The 14,259-nt window shown below is 40.2% G+C and overlaps 1 protein-coding gene across 1 annotated transcript in view; it reads right to left on the bottom strand.

Moving 5' to 3' along the window:
• Positions 1 to 8,517, bottom strand: part of LOC136883089 (G-protein coupled receptor moody) — a 131,066-nt gene extending 122,549 nt beyond the window's left edge. Inside the window, exon 1 of the mRNA XM_067155263.2 lies at positions 8,403 to 8,517. Within this exon, the coding sequence (XP_067011364.1) occupies positions 8,403 to 8,512 (110 nt within the window). The 5' untranslated portion in view covers positions 8,513 to 8,517. The remainder of the gene's footprint in view (positions 1 to 8,402) is intronic.
• Between the last annotated feature and the right edge of the window lie 5,742 nt (positions 8,518 to 14,259).

Here is a 14,259-nt window from a genome sequence, read left to right as displayed (position 1 = left end):
CGAGAAATTTACATACAGGGGAGATACAGCAGCAGGCGAAGAACATCCAATACTCACACAGAGAGCTCTTACAGAAATGAAGAAAAAATATACAGAAATACAAATACTGTAGTTAGGTTACGGGGCCATGCAGTAAGACCACCAAATTTTACCAAGAACACTCACAGTCTGTTTTTTTCTAAGAAATTTGAAAGTTTATCCGAATTATTTTGCGTTAAACGAATTCGCACAGGGGCGGATCGGTCATGAGAAAAAGGGTGTTAAAGGGTGTTACAGTGCGAATACCGTATCAATCTTTGGCGAGAGAGTAAAGAGAAGGGTATCAGTCTGCGTGACAGAAGGAAGCTTGTGTAAACGTGGCCCCCTGGTGGCCGTATCGATAACTATATAAATGTAAGTTTGAAATGTTATTTCTTAATTCTAAGTTCTTCATCATGAGCAGGGTGATCGGTGTACCGCCACTGAGACACTTCCCATAGCCTTCTTGGAATTACAAGACTCTCTGTCCTCTTGAAAGAGTAATCGATCAATTTTGCGAAATAAATGTTTCGCACTTATTCGCAGTGCAGTTTTCTGAAATGACCCCTATTTGATTTCTTTTCCGTGGTATATGTGTACAACACGCCGACAACGCCGGAGTCTAGAGCTGCACATCGCGTGGCGCATTGATTTTAGTACCTCAAAATGGTCCCGTATAGCGTTGTTCCAAGGTGAGATCAATCCTGTGGGTACAATGATCCACCCTCTTTGCAATGAGGCATTGAACTCCTTCGCCGCACTTATTATCTAAAAGTTATTTGAGATTTTAAAATTCTCAAGTTTCTGTAACACACACCGGCCGAGGGACACTTTCGAAACGAAAGCCGTATTTTACGACAAAATTAGAGGTGAAAAATAAGGAACTTTCTTCGGTGTTTGTAACATACGTTAAATGTCACAACTATCCTGAACATAAAGCCACAGAAACACTTTTTCTACCTACGGTATTTACATGTAGATTCCATATATATTACATTTTTATCAGTCTAAAATATGATTTATTTTATTTTCTCTAGGCTTCATTCAGTACCGTTACGTTTTACCTTATTTAGAGCTAACTTTTGTTAGGCTAATAACAACAAAGCAAGATGCACTTCGTATTTAAAAAAATGCTTGCTCTTATTAATTTAAATATTAGAACTAGAAAATTATCATTCATAAAAAACAATAAATCTTAATGCATCAGTTAGTAGAAGCTAAACGCGCCCATTTCCTCCCACGAAACATTACTGAAGCTCCGTCGTAATCTTAGAACAGAATCAAGTAGGAAGGCTTGTTCTAGGCTGTGGATCCGAGATGCTGGTTTATGCGGGTGGAAGTGTCTGAGGTTAAAAGGGGTTTAACTAGGTTATCTTATCAGGACACTACGGAAGAGTATTTACAGCACCCTCTCAGGTTTTAGGGTGAAAGGTGCGAACATTTCTTCCTGCTATCGAGATCGTGCTGAGGTCAATGTGTATCAAGTATAGAAATTACTCCCGGAGAAGAAGGAAGAAAATGTTCTCTACCCTACTCCCGGACGTTGAAAGTCATAAAAATGCACGTTTTGGCTTTTCACTCCTTTCAATACAGTGATCTTCCCTGAACTGCAGAAAATGGGCGGCCATTGTATAAGAGCCATGGACGCAGACTAGTCGCACGTGTGTTAGAAATAAGGGAATATGCAGAATTCAGGTTAGGGAAGTTTATTTTTTTCTTTTTGTCTCGGTTCTCCTTTTGTGTATGTTGTCCAATCACAGGATTTCTAATTCTCAGCTATTCAGTTTTATCTTCTTCGAACACATATACCTCCAAAATGATATATGGTTAAGGAAGAGCTATCCTGGACTGGATTACAGTTAATATTCAGCAAATACCTCAAAAGGATAAGGTTGTCTATCTTTCAAAGATTTATCTAAATAACGGTCAGAGAATATCTACTGCAGCAGTAAATTATAGTTTAATTATGACAATTTGTTAGTTCGAATAAGTTTGGTCATTTTTGAAAACGAACAAAAGCAATGCCGTGTTAGGCAGCACGAGACGTGCGGAGCTCGGCCACCTTTCAGTCGCGGATATTTTACAATCTTCCCGTTACTTTTGAATCACTATTTCTTCTTCTTTTCGTTTCCGGCAAGCTTGAATCTCCTTTAAATTAAGACAACTGAGAAATTTAAACATACCACGATTTTTCACGTAACTAATCAATTTTTATCTGAAACATTATTTTGGTACTGGTAGATCTCGCCGGGAACAACACGCATGAATCATGTGCTCTCAGGCTGCAGTCCCGAGTTATTCTCATTTTAACAGAGGCTCTGAGCTCCGCTTTAAGCACAAAATGGCGGAAGCCCGCGACGCCCACTAATGGGTCCGCTGACCTTGAAGGCTAGCAGGGTTGGGCCTTCCTCTTTTCATGTCAGTTGTACTCGGGGACAAAACATGACGGTCTCAGAAGTCAATCACACCCGCACCCTGCTGAGTTAATAAATTCGAAATGTTCCTCGTTTGGCGTGGAGAGGTTGCCAAACCAGTTTCCTCCACACTCTTTTCAGTCTTTACCCTTTCTTTGTATCGAGCGCGGTAGACGATTTGGCAACTCCGGCTACAGTAGACGTAAATACCCCGGGCTGCCGCGGGAGAGTAGTGGAGTGAGGCGAGGTATACAGGGCGTGCTTGAGAAAGGTTCCAGACGAGAAAAGGTCGTATACACATTGGCCACAAACCCAGTATTTTCGGAGTTACGGTCCTCTACCACTACCATAAATTATCAAGATATTCCACTAATTTACGGAGTGTCGTATGCAACAGAAAGGGGAAATAAGTTCTAATCTAAACATTGGGCATAAACGACTGCACATGTAGTACATGCACGATCTGGGTACCGGCTCCTTTTCATCGTAGGCTTAGACGACACCTAACACAGGTCTTCCATGAGCGATGGATTGGCCACGGAGGACCAATACTTTGGCTTACCCGATCGCCTGACCTTAACTCTTTATATTTACGGCTTTGGGGACATGGGAAAACCGTAATGTATTCGGTCCCCATAAATTATGTGTGTACACTACGACAGCGCGTGTTCAATGCCTGTGATGCAATCCGGAAACAGCCAGGGATGTTTCAAGGAATGCCTGATTCCATACGACGTGGAGAGGACTGCATTGCAATTCATGGCGGTCACATGTTGTGAAGAGTAGATCAGAGACATGGCGATCATCGATGGTAGAGCTCATAACTCCGAAGATATTGGGTTTGCGACCAAGGTTTATAGGGCTTTCTTTCCTCCGCTTGTCCCTACTCTGTATATATTCCAACGTTTTTCAAGTATCTGTATTTTGGTTAGGTTTTTGTAGTTTTGAAATTATTCAAGGGCGTCTGATATACACCTGTTTCGGATACGTGGAGTTATACAGAGGTAACCGGTACTGGAACAAGATGATGGATACTTTCTACGTGATGTGATGGAAATTATCCTACATCAAGGCAGGCCTATATATTTTAGACCAAAATATTATCGAGGAGAGGGGAAACATAAAGCTGGTTCGCTCTACGAAGACTCTCATCATTCTGTGATTTGAGCAGAATGGTGAGAAATCACAAACACAATTCTACGGGAACACAAATCCGTAGGGTGTATACCTTTCACCATTCCACCGACCTATAGTGGTGGCATTTCAGCATAGCTGGGTGTCACAAATCACGAATGTTGCTGAGGGAAGCAGAAGCACTTTTTAAATTCAAGTGTGTTCTATGCGAGAACCGTGCTTTCAGTATAGAATGCAAAAGGCACAGAGTTTAAAGGGCATCAACACTATGAATTTTGACGTAAGAGACTGGAATCGCCCAGAGATAACCACTCCACGAATCATATGAAAAACGTATTTACTAGTAAGATGCTCATAACTGGTGCCCCATCGATAGTCTGTGTGAAGATCTGTACTGGCTCTGTACTTCGTATCCACATAAAACGAATTTTGTTTGCCCTTCTTTGATTTTTTTAATTACAGATAGTCCAACTCCAATAGCATACCGTTTAGCGCTATTAACTGCAGTTCTCGGAAGTCCTGTCAGAAATATAAGATTGACAAGAGTACTCCACTGCGATTAAGAAGGTAAATGCAGTTCTACTCGGTTGAGGGTGTGCTTGAAAAAGGAGCTGCACCATTTCCGCGCGAGGATACGGATTTACTGGCTGATTTAAATGATTGCTCGATTAACTTATTTGACATTTATTTATTTATTTATTTATTTATTTATTTATTTATTTATTTATTTATTTATTTATTTAACATAACTTATATTTGTAATTCAGATTAAGGGACGTTCTTCAGAGCCTCCATGGCCGGCCTCTGATCGCTGGGTTCCGTGGTTTAAATCCTGCTGACTTCATGTGCGATTTGTGCCGGACTAAACGGAGGCGGAGCAGCTTTTTTCCGGGTATTCTGGTTTTGCCTGTCATCTTTTATTCGAGCTACACTCTCCAATGCCATTTCACTTCATCTGTCAGTCATTAATCATTGCCCCAGAGGAGTGCGGCAGACACAGCTCCAATCCTCGCCGCTCCATTTATTCCGTTCCTGACCTGGTTGAAAGTGCAAACAAACTGTAGATTTTGATTTCCATTGTTAAAGACAGGGGTCATTTTTCGACTAGATTATGTAGGCCTAGTCATAATAATTGTAAAATATAAAGCCACTGTAACAGTTCTGATGGCTTCGTACACTTATTAAAATTACAACAGTCGACATCATAAGACATTAAATAATTTAATCCGAAACCGGTTTTCGGTATCTTACTTTCATCGTCAGAGATCATTCACATGCTACTCACTCGCTGGCGCCGCTCGGTATTCGAGGAACGGCTTGGCCAGTATTTTCCATCATTCCTGTCATTAATTACCTTCATTAGATTTAACATTTTATATTATGTTCGCTTGTCTTATTCGTTCTTCTATCTTCATTAGAGCCCAACCGTCCTGTACATTTTTAAAATCAAGACGACCCAATTATGCACGGAGATTTAAAATTTACTACACTTGATCTTCATTACGGACGTTGTTTCCTTTATCCTGGCTGTATTTGTATATCCATGAAGACAACATGATGTACTATTTTTACTTGGGATTCTACTGGACTACCCTTCACGCAAATTGCGTGGCTCTTGGAGCAGTAGGGGGTATAAATTTATAGCCTGCTATATCCCTTATCACTCGCCACCACATAAGCACCCCGAGCTTAGGAGCGAGACGACCCTTCCCTTCCCTACAGATAACACTTTCAGCCCTAGATTACATTTTCCATTCAATCACCTAGTAACACCTCCAACCCATCTGTCTCGTGGTAAGTAGGTCCCGAGTTTGAATCCACGAGTCACATACTGTTCACGCCAGGAAAAATCATGAAATTGTCAACGATGGTCGTCTTCCTAACCGGGACAATATCAGTTGGATGTTGCACATCATCATCATCATCATCATCATCATCATCATCATCATCATCATCAGTGGTAGAGTGCCGGCCTCTGGATCCGAAGATAACAGGTTCAAATCCGGCAGAGGTAGTCGGAATTCAGAAGAGTAAAAAAAAAAGTCCATTCGACATTCCATGTCGTACGATGTCGGCTTTTAAATGACTTCTGGTGCCACATTTGCTGTTTACCCGACGATGTTCATTAAAACTCAGCCACAAACACCAAAGAGAGATTCCTTACTCCGCCATCTACTAGGTCTAAGGTAAATCGTAAATCCAAAGTGACGAGCAAGCAGTCAGATGGAGTAAAATTAAAATGTTTCAACACGGAAGTCTCCGTCTTGTTTCGTTATGTTCATTCATATAGCGCGTTAACAATTTGTTCATTCGCTTCATGAATTTCGCCTTCTGCCCATATCTCTTCAAGAACTTACTGAGTTGCCTCTCCGGTTCTTCTGACCACTTCGTACCCGTCCTGCTGCTAATTTTCACCACAAATGTGTGTTTATTTATTGAGCTCCTGAAGACTTTGCGATTTCTCATGATCTTCAATTCATTCAGGTCCCGTCTTGTTTCCTCCACCGAATTTATTATCCTGTTTTGGGAATTTATTACATTTATTATTATTATTATTATTATTATTATTATTATTATTATTATTATTATCTGCCCCACGGTGTAGGGGAAGCGTGCATGCCTCTTACCCGGACGCCCCGGGTTCCATTGCCGGTCAGGCCAGGGATTTTCACTTGGAAGTGAGGGCTGGATCGAGGTCCACTCAGCCTACGTGATTAAAACTGAGCAGTTATCTGACGGTGAGATAGTGCGCCGGTCTCGAGAGCCAAGAATAACGGCCGAGAGGATTCGTCGTGCTGACCACACTACACCTCGTAATCTGCAGGCCTTCGGACTGAGCACCGGTCGCTTGGTAGGCCAAGTCCCTTCCAGGGCTGTTGTGCCATGGGGTTTGGTCTGGTATTATTATTATTATTATTATTATTATTATTATTATTATTATTATTATTATTATTATTATTATTATTATTATTATTATTATTATTATTATTATACATTATCCAATACACAAAAAGGGGGATAGACTGGATCCAAATAATTACTGAGGGATCTCTCTACTTGATATCACATATATGATCCTGTCTAGAATTATCCTCACGAGAATTCAAGAACAGCTCGACCAAGAACTTGGAGAGTATCAGGGGGATTTCGACCTGGAAGAAGTTGTCCTGACCAAATCATTAGTCTTAAGTGGATTATGAACCATCAAAGAATGAGAAACAAAAAGCTGGTTATCACTTTTGTTCACTTCAAGAAGGCATATGTCAGTATTCATCGTGAGTCATTACTGAAAATCCTTAAAGAATTTGGGTTACACCAGAAACTCATTAATCTCGTTGGAGTTACCCTCAAGAACACTACAGCAAAAGTTAAATTCCGAGGAGAGTTGTCTGAATCGTTTGAAATCCGGACTGGACTTCGACAGGGGGATGGTCTCTCACCAATACTGTTTAACTGTGCATTGGAGAAAGTCATGCGAGAATGGTCTAAGAAATGTCAGCCAAACATCAAGACTGGCAAAAATATCAAACTCAATTGTCTAGCATTTACAGATGACCTTGCGCTACTTGCAAGTATTATGGAAGAGGCTAAACTCCAAACTGAAGAATTACAACAAATAGCAGCAAATATTGGATTACAAATCTCCTTTGAAAAGACGGAAATGATGTCATCCTTCAAAGTGGAAACATCACCTATCACACTAACAACAAAGAAATTAAGGTTGTTAATAAATTTAAATATGTTGGAGAGATTATAACTTGGAACTTAAAAGAGAAAATATCAGTTGAAAATAGAATAACCAAATTAAAACAAGCACAACACATTAGTTGGCCAACCTACAAGAAGAAATCTCTCTCTCGATAAATGCAAAATTTAAACACTACATCTCCGTTATTAAGCCTGAAGCAACCTATGCTAGTGAAACCTTATTCAATTTGAATACGAAATCAACTACAGATAAATTACAGAAAATAGATAGACGAATCATTAGAACAATTAGATGGACAATGGCGATTACTACCCAATGAAATTGTATACCAGGAGACTGAGTCTATAATAGATGCAATGCGGAAAAGAAGAGTTGCTCTTTTCTGTCACATATCACGACTGCCAGTGACTAGGATACTCAAACATTTATTCAACTACTTTTAGAATAGTAAAACTAAAAATCACTGGTTCAAAGAAGTTCAAGAAGATTTAAATGTATTTATATTTGTATTAATGAATTAGGATTGACAATTCATTAAATTGCAAACAGAGAAGAGAAGAGGATCCTGAGAAATAACGACGTGAGGCACAAACTGAAGACCTATGCACGTAAACAGTACAACATAACTGACGAAGAACGGGCAGCCAGGTCAGAGAGAATGAAACATTTCTGGGAACAAAAGAAGAAAAATCAACCAAATTTGTAACCAATGTTCATAAGACTTGACTGTATATAGATTGATTTCAGTGCTCCAATGTGGGCATAAAATAAATAAATAAATAAATATTACATATTATTATATGTTATTTTAAACGGTTTTTCAATGGCTGTGGATTTTAAGGCGCCTTGTAGAGTCTTACTCTCGCCTGCAATATTTCAACGTGCCAGTGGATCTTAAACGCGTCTCTCACATTTAAGGTCTTATGCCACGTGATTTCGCCAGGAGTCGAGCCCGCAATCTTGACCATAGAAGCAGAGACATTCTCCAGTCCCTAATCACTCTGGCGGTTAATATTAGAGTTCAGAACATAGAATATTACCTGTCGTATCGAGTAGCTTTGTAAATTATCGCGCAAATATAGCTGAAGAACCTCGTACTAAGAAGACGGTAACCAGAAGATACGAACCTTGAAAGCTCCATATCACTTATGAGAGATGTGTTCAGAGCCACGTCCTCGGTCACTGGAGACCCCACTTCTGCCATGTTGGTAGACGTGCCGTCCAGAGACATCGCCATATCAGCACCTGTGGTGTTCTACCTGGAACAGAGAACGTACGGCCATTTTCATAAATAATCTTTGGAGATGATAATAATAATAAGAAGAAGAAGAATAATAAACTCTCTAAACAGGGCCTGCAGATGATTTAGGGATCTTATTTTATACCACAGCAAATTCTCATGAAAGGCGACTGGCGTTAAGACAGCCCTCACTCTTGTTTGGTAGGAAGGACGTTATGAAGAGGTACAGTTGAAATAAAGACCGTGCCCCTATCGTCTACGCAACCCTTCCTAAGGAAAGGTAATGTACAGTAGAAAACCTCAAAATACCATTTTAAAAAAGTTTACAAACTAATAGTGATACATAAAAATCGCTGCTGTGTTTGGGTGGGAGCAATGACACAGTAGTTAGTAGAGCCATCACTTTGTGCGAAGTACTGAACGACTGTAAATAGGTATCCGTGAATTCTCCCAGGACTTAGAACTATTTATAAAACGATTAGTGTGTTTTTGGTCCCCTGGACTGGTTTAGAATTTGATAAAACAAGCAACAAAACAATATAAATCCCTAAGGCTTGAAAATTCGAAGTAACACGTGGTCAATGTGACAAATCCTTTCGGTAGTAATTCCTGGTTTTGTACACCGAGACCGCTACCTCATTGTCAGATAGCGCCTCAGTCTATCTCAACTGTAGGTTGAGTGAAACTCGAACCAACCTTCAGATCCAGGTTAAAATCCCTTATTTCACCGGAAATTGAACTCTGGACCTCCGATTAAGAGGCAGGATCACTACCCATAAACTGCGTTTCCGGCTGGAATAATAATAACAACAACAAGAATTTGTTGATGTAGTGATATCAGCGATTAAGCAACAGGCAAGAAAACGATTGAGGAACTCCAGACGATAGCAAAGAGGACTGGGCTTCAAATATCTTTTGAGAAGACTGCATTATGACCAACATTAAAGAGCTGTTGAAGTTGGGAGATGAAAAAATAAAGAGAGTTAAGAACTTAAGTGTTTGGGAGAAACACTGAAAGATAATGGGTCGGAAAGGAATGCCATTAAGGAGCGGGCGAGAAAAATGAAAATGGCACTTCAACTGAAGATGAACACCTATCGCATGGAGCTAAGCTAGACACTGTTGTTAAGCCCGTATGCAGCAGAAAGATAGGGTAGGATTGATAAAGGAAGACAGAGAGAATAATGCTAAGAAAAATACTAGTTAGACATGGGAGAGGAGACTCAAATCTAACAACGAACTGTATCAAAGAACGGAAGGAGGGGTTGAATTGATGAGGAAGAGAAGGGTACAGTTCTGTGGACACTTGTTGAGAATAAATAATAACAGATTGACGAAGAGAAACTTTGATTTCTTCAGAAAGAGGGAAACAGAGCTCTAAAGGTTTCGGGAAGTGAGGTTGGACTTGACTAAGATGGGGGTTACGGAAGATGATATAATGATCATAACTCGATTTAGACAACTCGATAAAACATTCCACGGTTCCCTGGAGAATGGGAAAACACTAGTGATAAAAGGAAGATCCTATATACAAAAGCAGAAGAAGGAAGTAGGAAAAAGGATGAAAAGATACTGGGAGACAGGGAAGACAGAGACGGTTAAAAATAATTCAAATAATGGCAAGCGTGGTCCGTAGGTAGACGAAACGAAAAAAATGGCTTACGTCCCACTAACCACGTTTACTGTTTTCGGAAACGCGAGATGCAGGAATTTTGTAGCTGAAGAGCTGTTTAACCTACCGCCTCTGGTGTGGTCTAAGGCGGGACTAAACGCAGCAAATGTGAGGTCAGAATGCGCTTCTATTGTCTGAGCCACTCAGACAGAATTCGTATTTGAAGGCTCCTGTCCTGATACACGCCTGGAAGGGCACGGCCGCAAGGCGTTTATCAGCGAAATGAAGGAAATCGAGTTATGGAGATGTGACACCCGTTGTCTAAAAAACACAGCACCAAAGTGTTTGCTGGCAGCTTGTCGGCCTTCTTCACTCCACTCCACGAGTTGCTGGAAGTCTGCGAGAGAAATGTTATTGGTTTTACGTCCCAGTAACTACTGTTTCTGGAGACATTCAGGGGTGGAATTTAGGTCAAATGAGTTCTTTTACGTGTCAGTAAATCTACCGACACGAGGTTGAGCATATTTGAGCACCTTCGAATACAATCGGACTGATCCAGGATCGAACCTACTAAGTGGGGGTCAGAAGGCCAGTGGCTGAGCCGCTCAGCCCGTCTTTCCCTCGACTGCTGCGTCATCTACAGCCGACTCTCAGTCACATGTGCAGTAGAACCACTGGGCTGTACGCCCTGCTGCGCTGACACTACTCACTAGTACGATCAGCTGCATACTTATTAGGGTTAACTTACTCGATTCTTCAGATTTCCTTCTTCCCTCCTAAATATGCTCACTGACATTTCCGATCCATTTAGACCCAACATATTTAACCATGTTGCAAATTTAGAACAATTTTCAACTGACCCTAGTCACGAAGTACCATTCTACAAGAAAAACGGTCACCACTTGCACGACTAGCACAGTCCAGTCGCCAACTATAATTGTACTGCGTCGCGACAATCAAAGTTTCAACACAAAACACAAAATATCACCCCAACAACATCGATTACTGAATATTTTGAAGAAAATGTTCATCCTTCACCTTTTCTAGTCGTATTTTAATCATTTACACATAGTCTATTTACTTACGAGGTTACATTCCCGTGTGACGCTCGAGGCACAGTACAGATGTACTACGAATTATACTTCAAACCGGACAATGCCCACCTGCACAGCTGATTTGGTCTAACGGTTTATTGTCAATTTTATTAATAGGCTCCGATTGTCCAGTCGGAAAGATTGCATTTATGCTGTTACTGTACAGAGTGACGTTCAACCCCCAGTCCATTATGCAGCCCTCCTTACACAACAGTACGGACGACAACATATTCCAGGCATGATTGTACTTAATATCCTTGGATCAAGCTGAAGGTACAATTTATAGTACCGTAAAAATTATTTTACAACGAGTTGTGATGACTACACCAAGAAATATCTCCTGTGTCTCAGGGAAGCCACTGCTTGCTACACCCGGTCCCCAGACACCAGACGAGACGTATTCACCTGGATGAGAGGAAATAAAACACATCTGCTCGTGTTCTGGATACATAACGTTCGTCACCTCGCAGACAAGTCTCCAGGGGAGTGAACACAACTTCTGGTGTGTGATACCTAAAATACGAGGCTGGACGAAAAGTAAGGCACAATATTCTCACGAAACATTAATATGATATTGACCTTATGTCCACTAACTACTTTTACAGTCTTGGAGATGCCGAGGTGCCGGATTTTGCCCCGCATGAGTTCTTTTACGTGCCAGTAAATCTGAAGACACGACGTTGACATATTTCAGCACGTTCAAATACCCCCGTACTGAGCCTGGATCGAACATGGTCAGAAGGCCAGCGCCTCAACCGTCCGAGCCACTCAGCCTGGCTACGAAACATTTAATGAGTAGTAAAAATTACAAAAAAATGGACAAAAGTAAAGGAAGTCCCACGAAATTCTTCTTCCAACGTGACACCAAATTCAAGGTATGGATTGTGGCACTGTAAGTATTACACATAACCACATTCTTCATTGGGTCAAATAAACAAGCTGATGATTATGATTGTGATAATGATAGCAGGGAAGAGGTTTTTATCATTCAATCTGCAGTGAAGAAAAACGTGAATGGGGTAACTTATAGACTACAGCATATTTCTGAACCTAACTAGATTACTAAAGGTATTAATGGTAACATCAAAACAAGTAACTTATTATGTAACACACACCAATCACAACAGATTGATGATCTACATGACTTACCGGGAGAGTTGGCCGTGTGGTTAGGAGCGCGCGACGGTGAGCTTCGATCCGGGAGATAATGGGTTCGAATCCCACTCTCGGCAGCCCTGAAGATGGTTTTCCACGGTTTCTCACTTTTACACCAGACAAATGCTGGGATTGTACGTTAACTGAGGCCACAGCCGCTTCCTTCCAACTCCTAGCCCTTTCCTATCCCGTCGTCGCCATAAGACCTATCTGTGTCGGTGCGACGTAAAGCCACTAGTATGACTTAGCGGGTTGTATCGGCCTTCGTATAATTATAATTCAGTGCAAATCCACTGAACAACCATGTGCGGTTGGTGTCAAGAAGGGCATTCAGTCGTTAAACTAGATTTAACTATCTCCCTGTTAGATAAGTTGTCAGGGCTCTAAATGCTGGTATGGCAAGGATCCCTGGTGACACACTTAGATTTTACCCTTCAGACTTAATTAAAATACACTTGCAGACAACCCAAGAGCAACCCTGCTTCTCTGTCTTCACATAAGTGTAAAACGGAACGTCGAAACTGTCACTTAGACAGCCTAAATGGCTTCAAATGAAAATGACTCCACGAGTTAGTTGAGGACAATTATTATTGTTGTTTTTTGAGTCATCATTCCATAGACTGATGTAATACAGCTCTCCATGCCACCCTATCCTGGGTTAACCTTTTCATTTCTATATAACTTACATAACTACATACCTTACATCTGCTCTAATCTGTTTGTCATATTTGTATCTTGGTCTACCCCTACCGTTCTTACCACCTACCACCAACTGAACAAGTCGTGGCTGTCTTAAAATGTGTCCTAATCATTCGATCTCTTCCTCTGGTCAAATTTAGCCAAATCGATCTCCCTCCGCCAATTCCATTCAGTATCCCTTCATTCGTGATTCTATCTACCAGTTTCACCTTCAGCATTCTTCTGTAACACCACATTTCAAAAGCTTCTATTCTGTTTCTTTCTGACCTAGTTATCGTCCGTGTTTTACTTCCATACAATGCCACGCCCCAGACGAGAGTTTTCAAAAATATATTTATAATTCCTATGTCAATGTTCGAGGTGAAAAAATTCTTTTCTTAAGAAAGGCCTGCCTTGCTTGTGCTAGTCTGCATTTTATGTCCTCCTTACTTCTGCAATCGTTAGTTATATTACTACCCAAGTAACAATATTTATCTACCTACTTTAAGACTTCATTTCCTAATCTAATATTTCTTGCATCACCTGACTTCGTTCGACTGCAATCCATTACTTTTGTTTTGCACTTACTTATTTTCATCTTGCATTCTTTCTCAAAGACTCTGTCCATACCATTCAGCAGTTTCTCCAGATCGTTTTTAGAGTCAGATAAAATAACAATATCATAGGCAAATCTCAGGGTTTTGACTTTCTCTCCTTGGACTTTGATTCCCTTTCTAAATTCCTCTTTGATTTCTTTTACTGCCTATTTATCTATTTATTTATTTATTTATTTATTTATTTATTTATTTATTTATTTATTTATTTATTTATTTATTTATGCCTTTTTGTACATGGCGGGCCTCAGGCTATGAAGCCTGCTATTATGCCAAAACATATAATTGTACACCTGTGCAAACAGAACACTATAACTACTTAAAATTAAAAATAAGTTTAATATAATTTAAAATTAACGTGAAACGTAATTTAACTGACATGTTAGGTATCATAATTTGTCTTTAACATTTTAAAATTAATTTATAGTATTTACTATTATTAAAAATATACCTCGAAAATTGTCAATGTTACTAATCTTACATTTACATTTTATTCATTTGACTCAATCTAACATTTGAGGGTACTTCTTGAAGTAAATTATTCTGAATGTAGATAAAAGTTCCAGCACATTCTTTTGAATACCTTTAGGT

The sequence above is a fragment of the Anabrus simplex genome, chromosome 11 (assembly GCF_040414725.1).
Source record: "Anabrus simplex isolate iqAnaSimp1 chromosome 11, ASM4041472v1, whole genome shotgun sequence".
Taxonomy (NCBI): Eukaryota; Metazoa; Arthropoda; class Insecta; order Orthoptera; family Tettigoniidae; genus Anabrus; species Anabrus simplex.
Note: the sequence above shows the minus strand (reverse complement) of the source record. Positions and strands in the feature narration are given on the sequence as shown.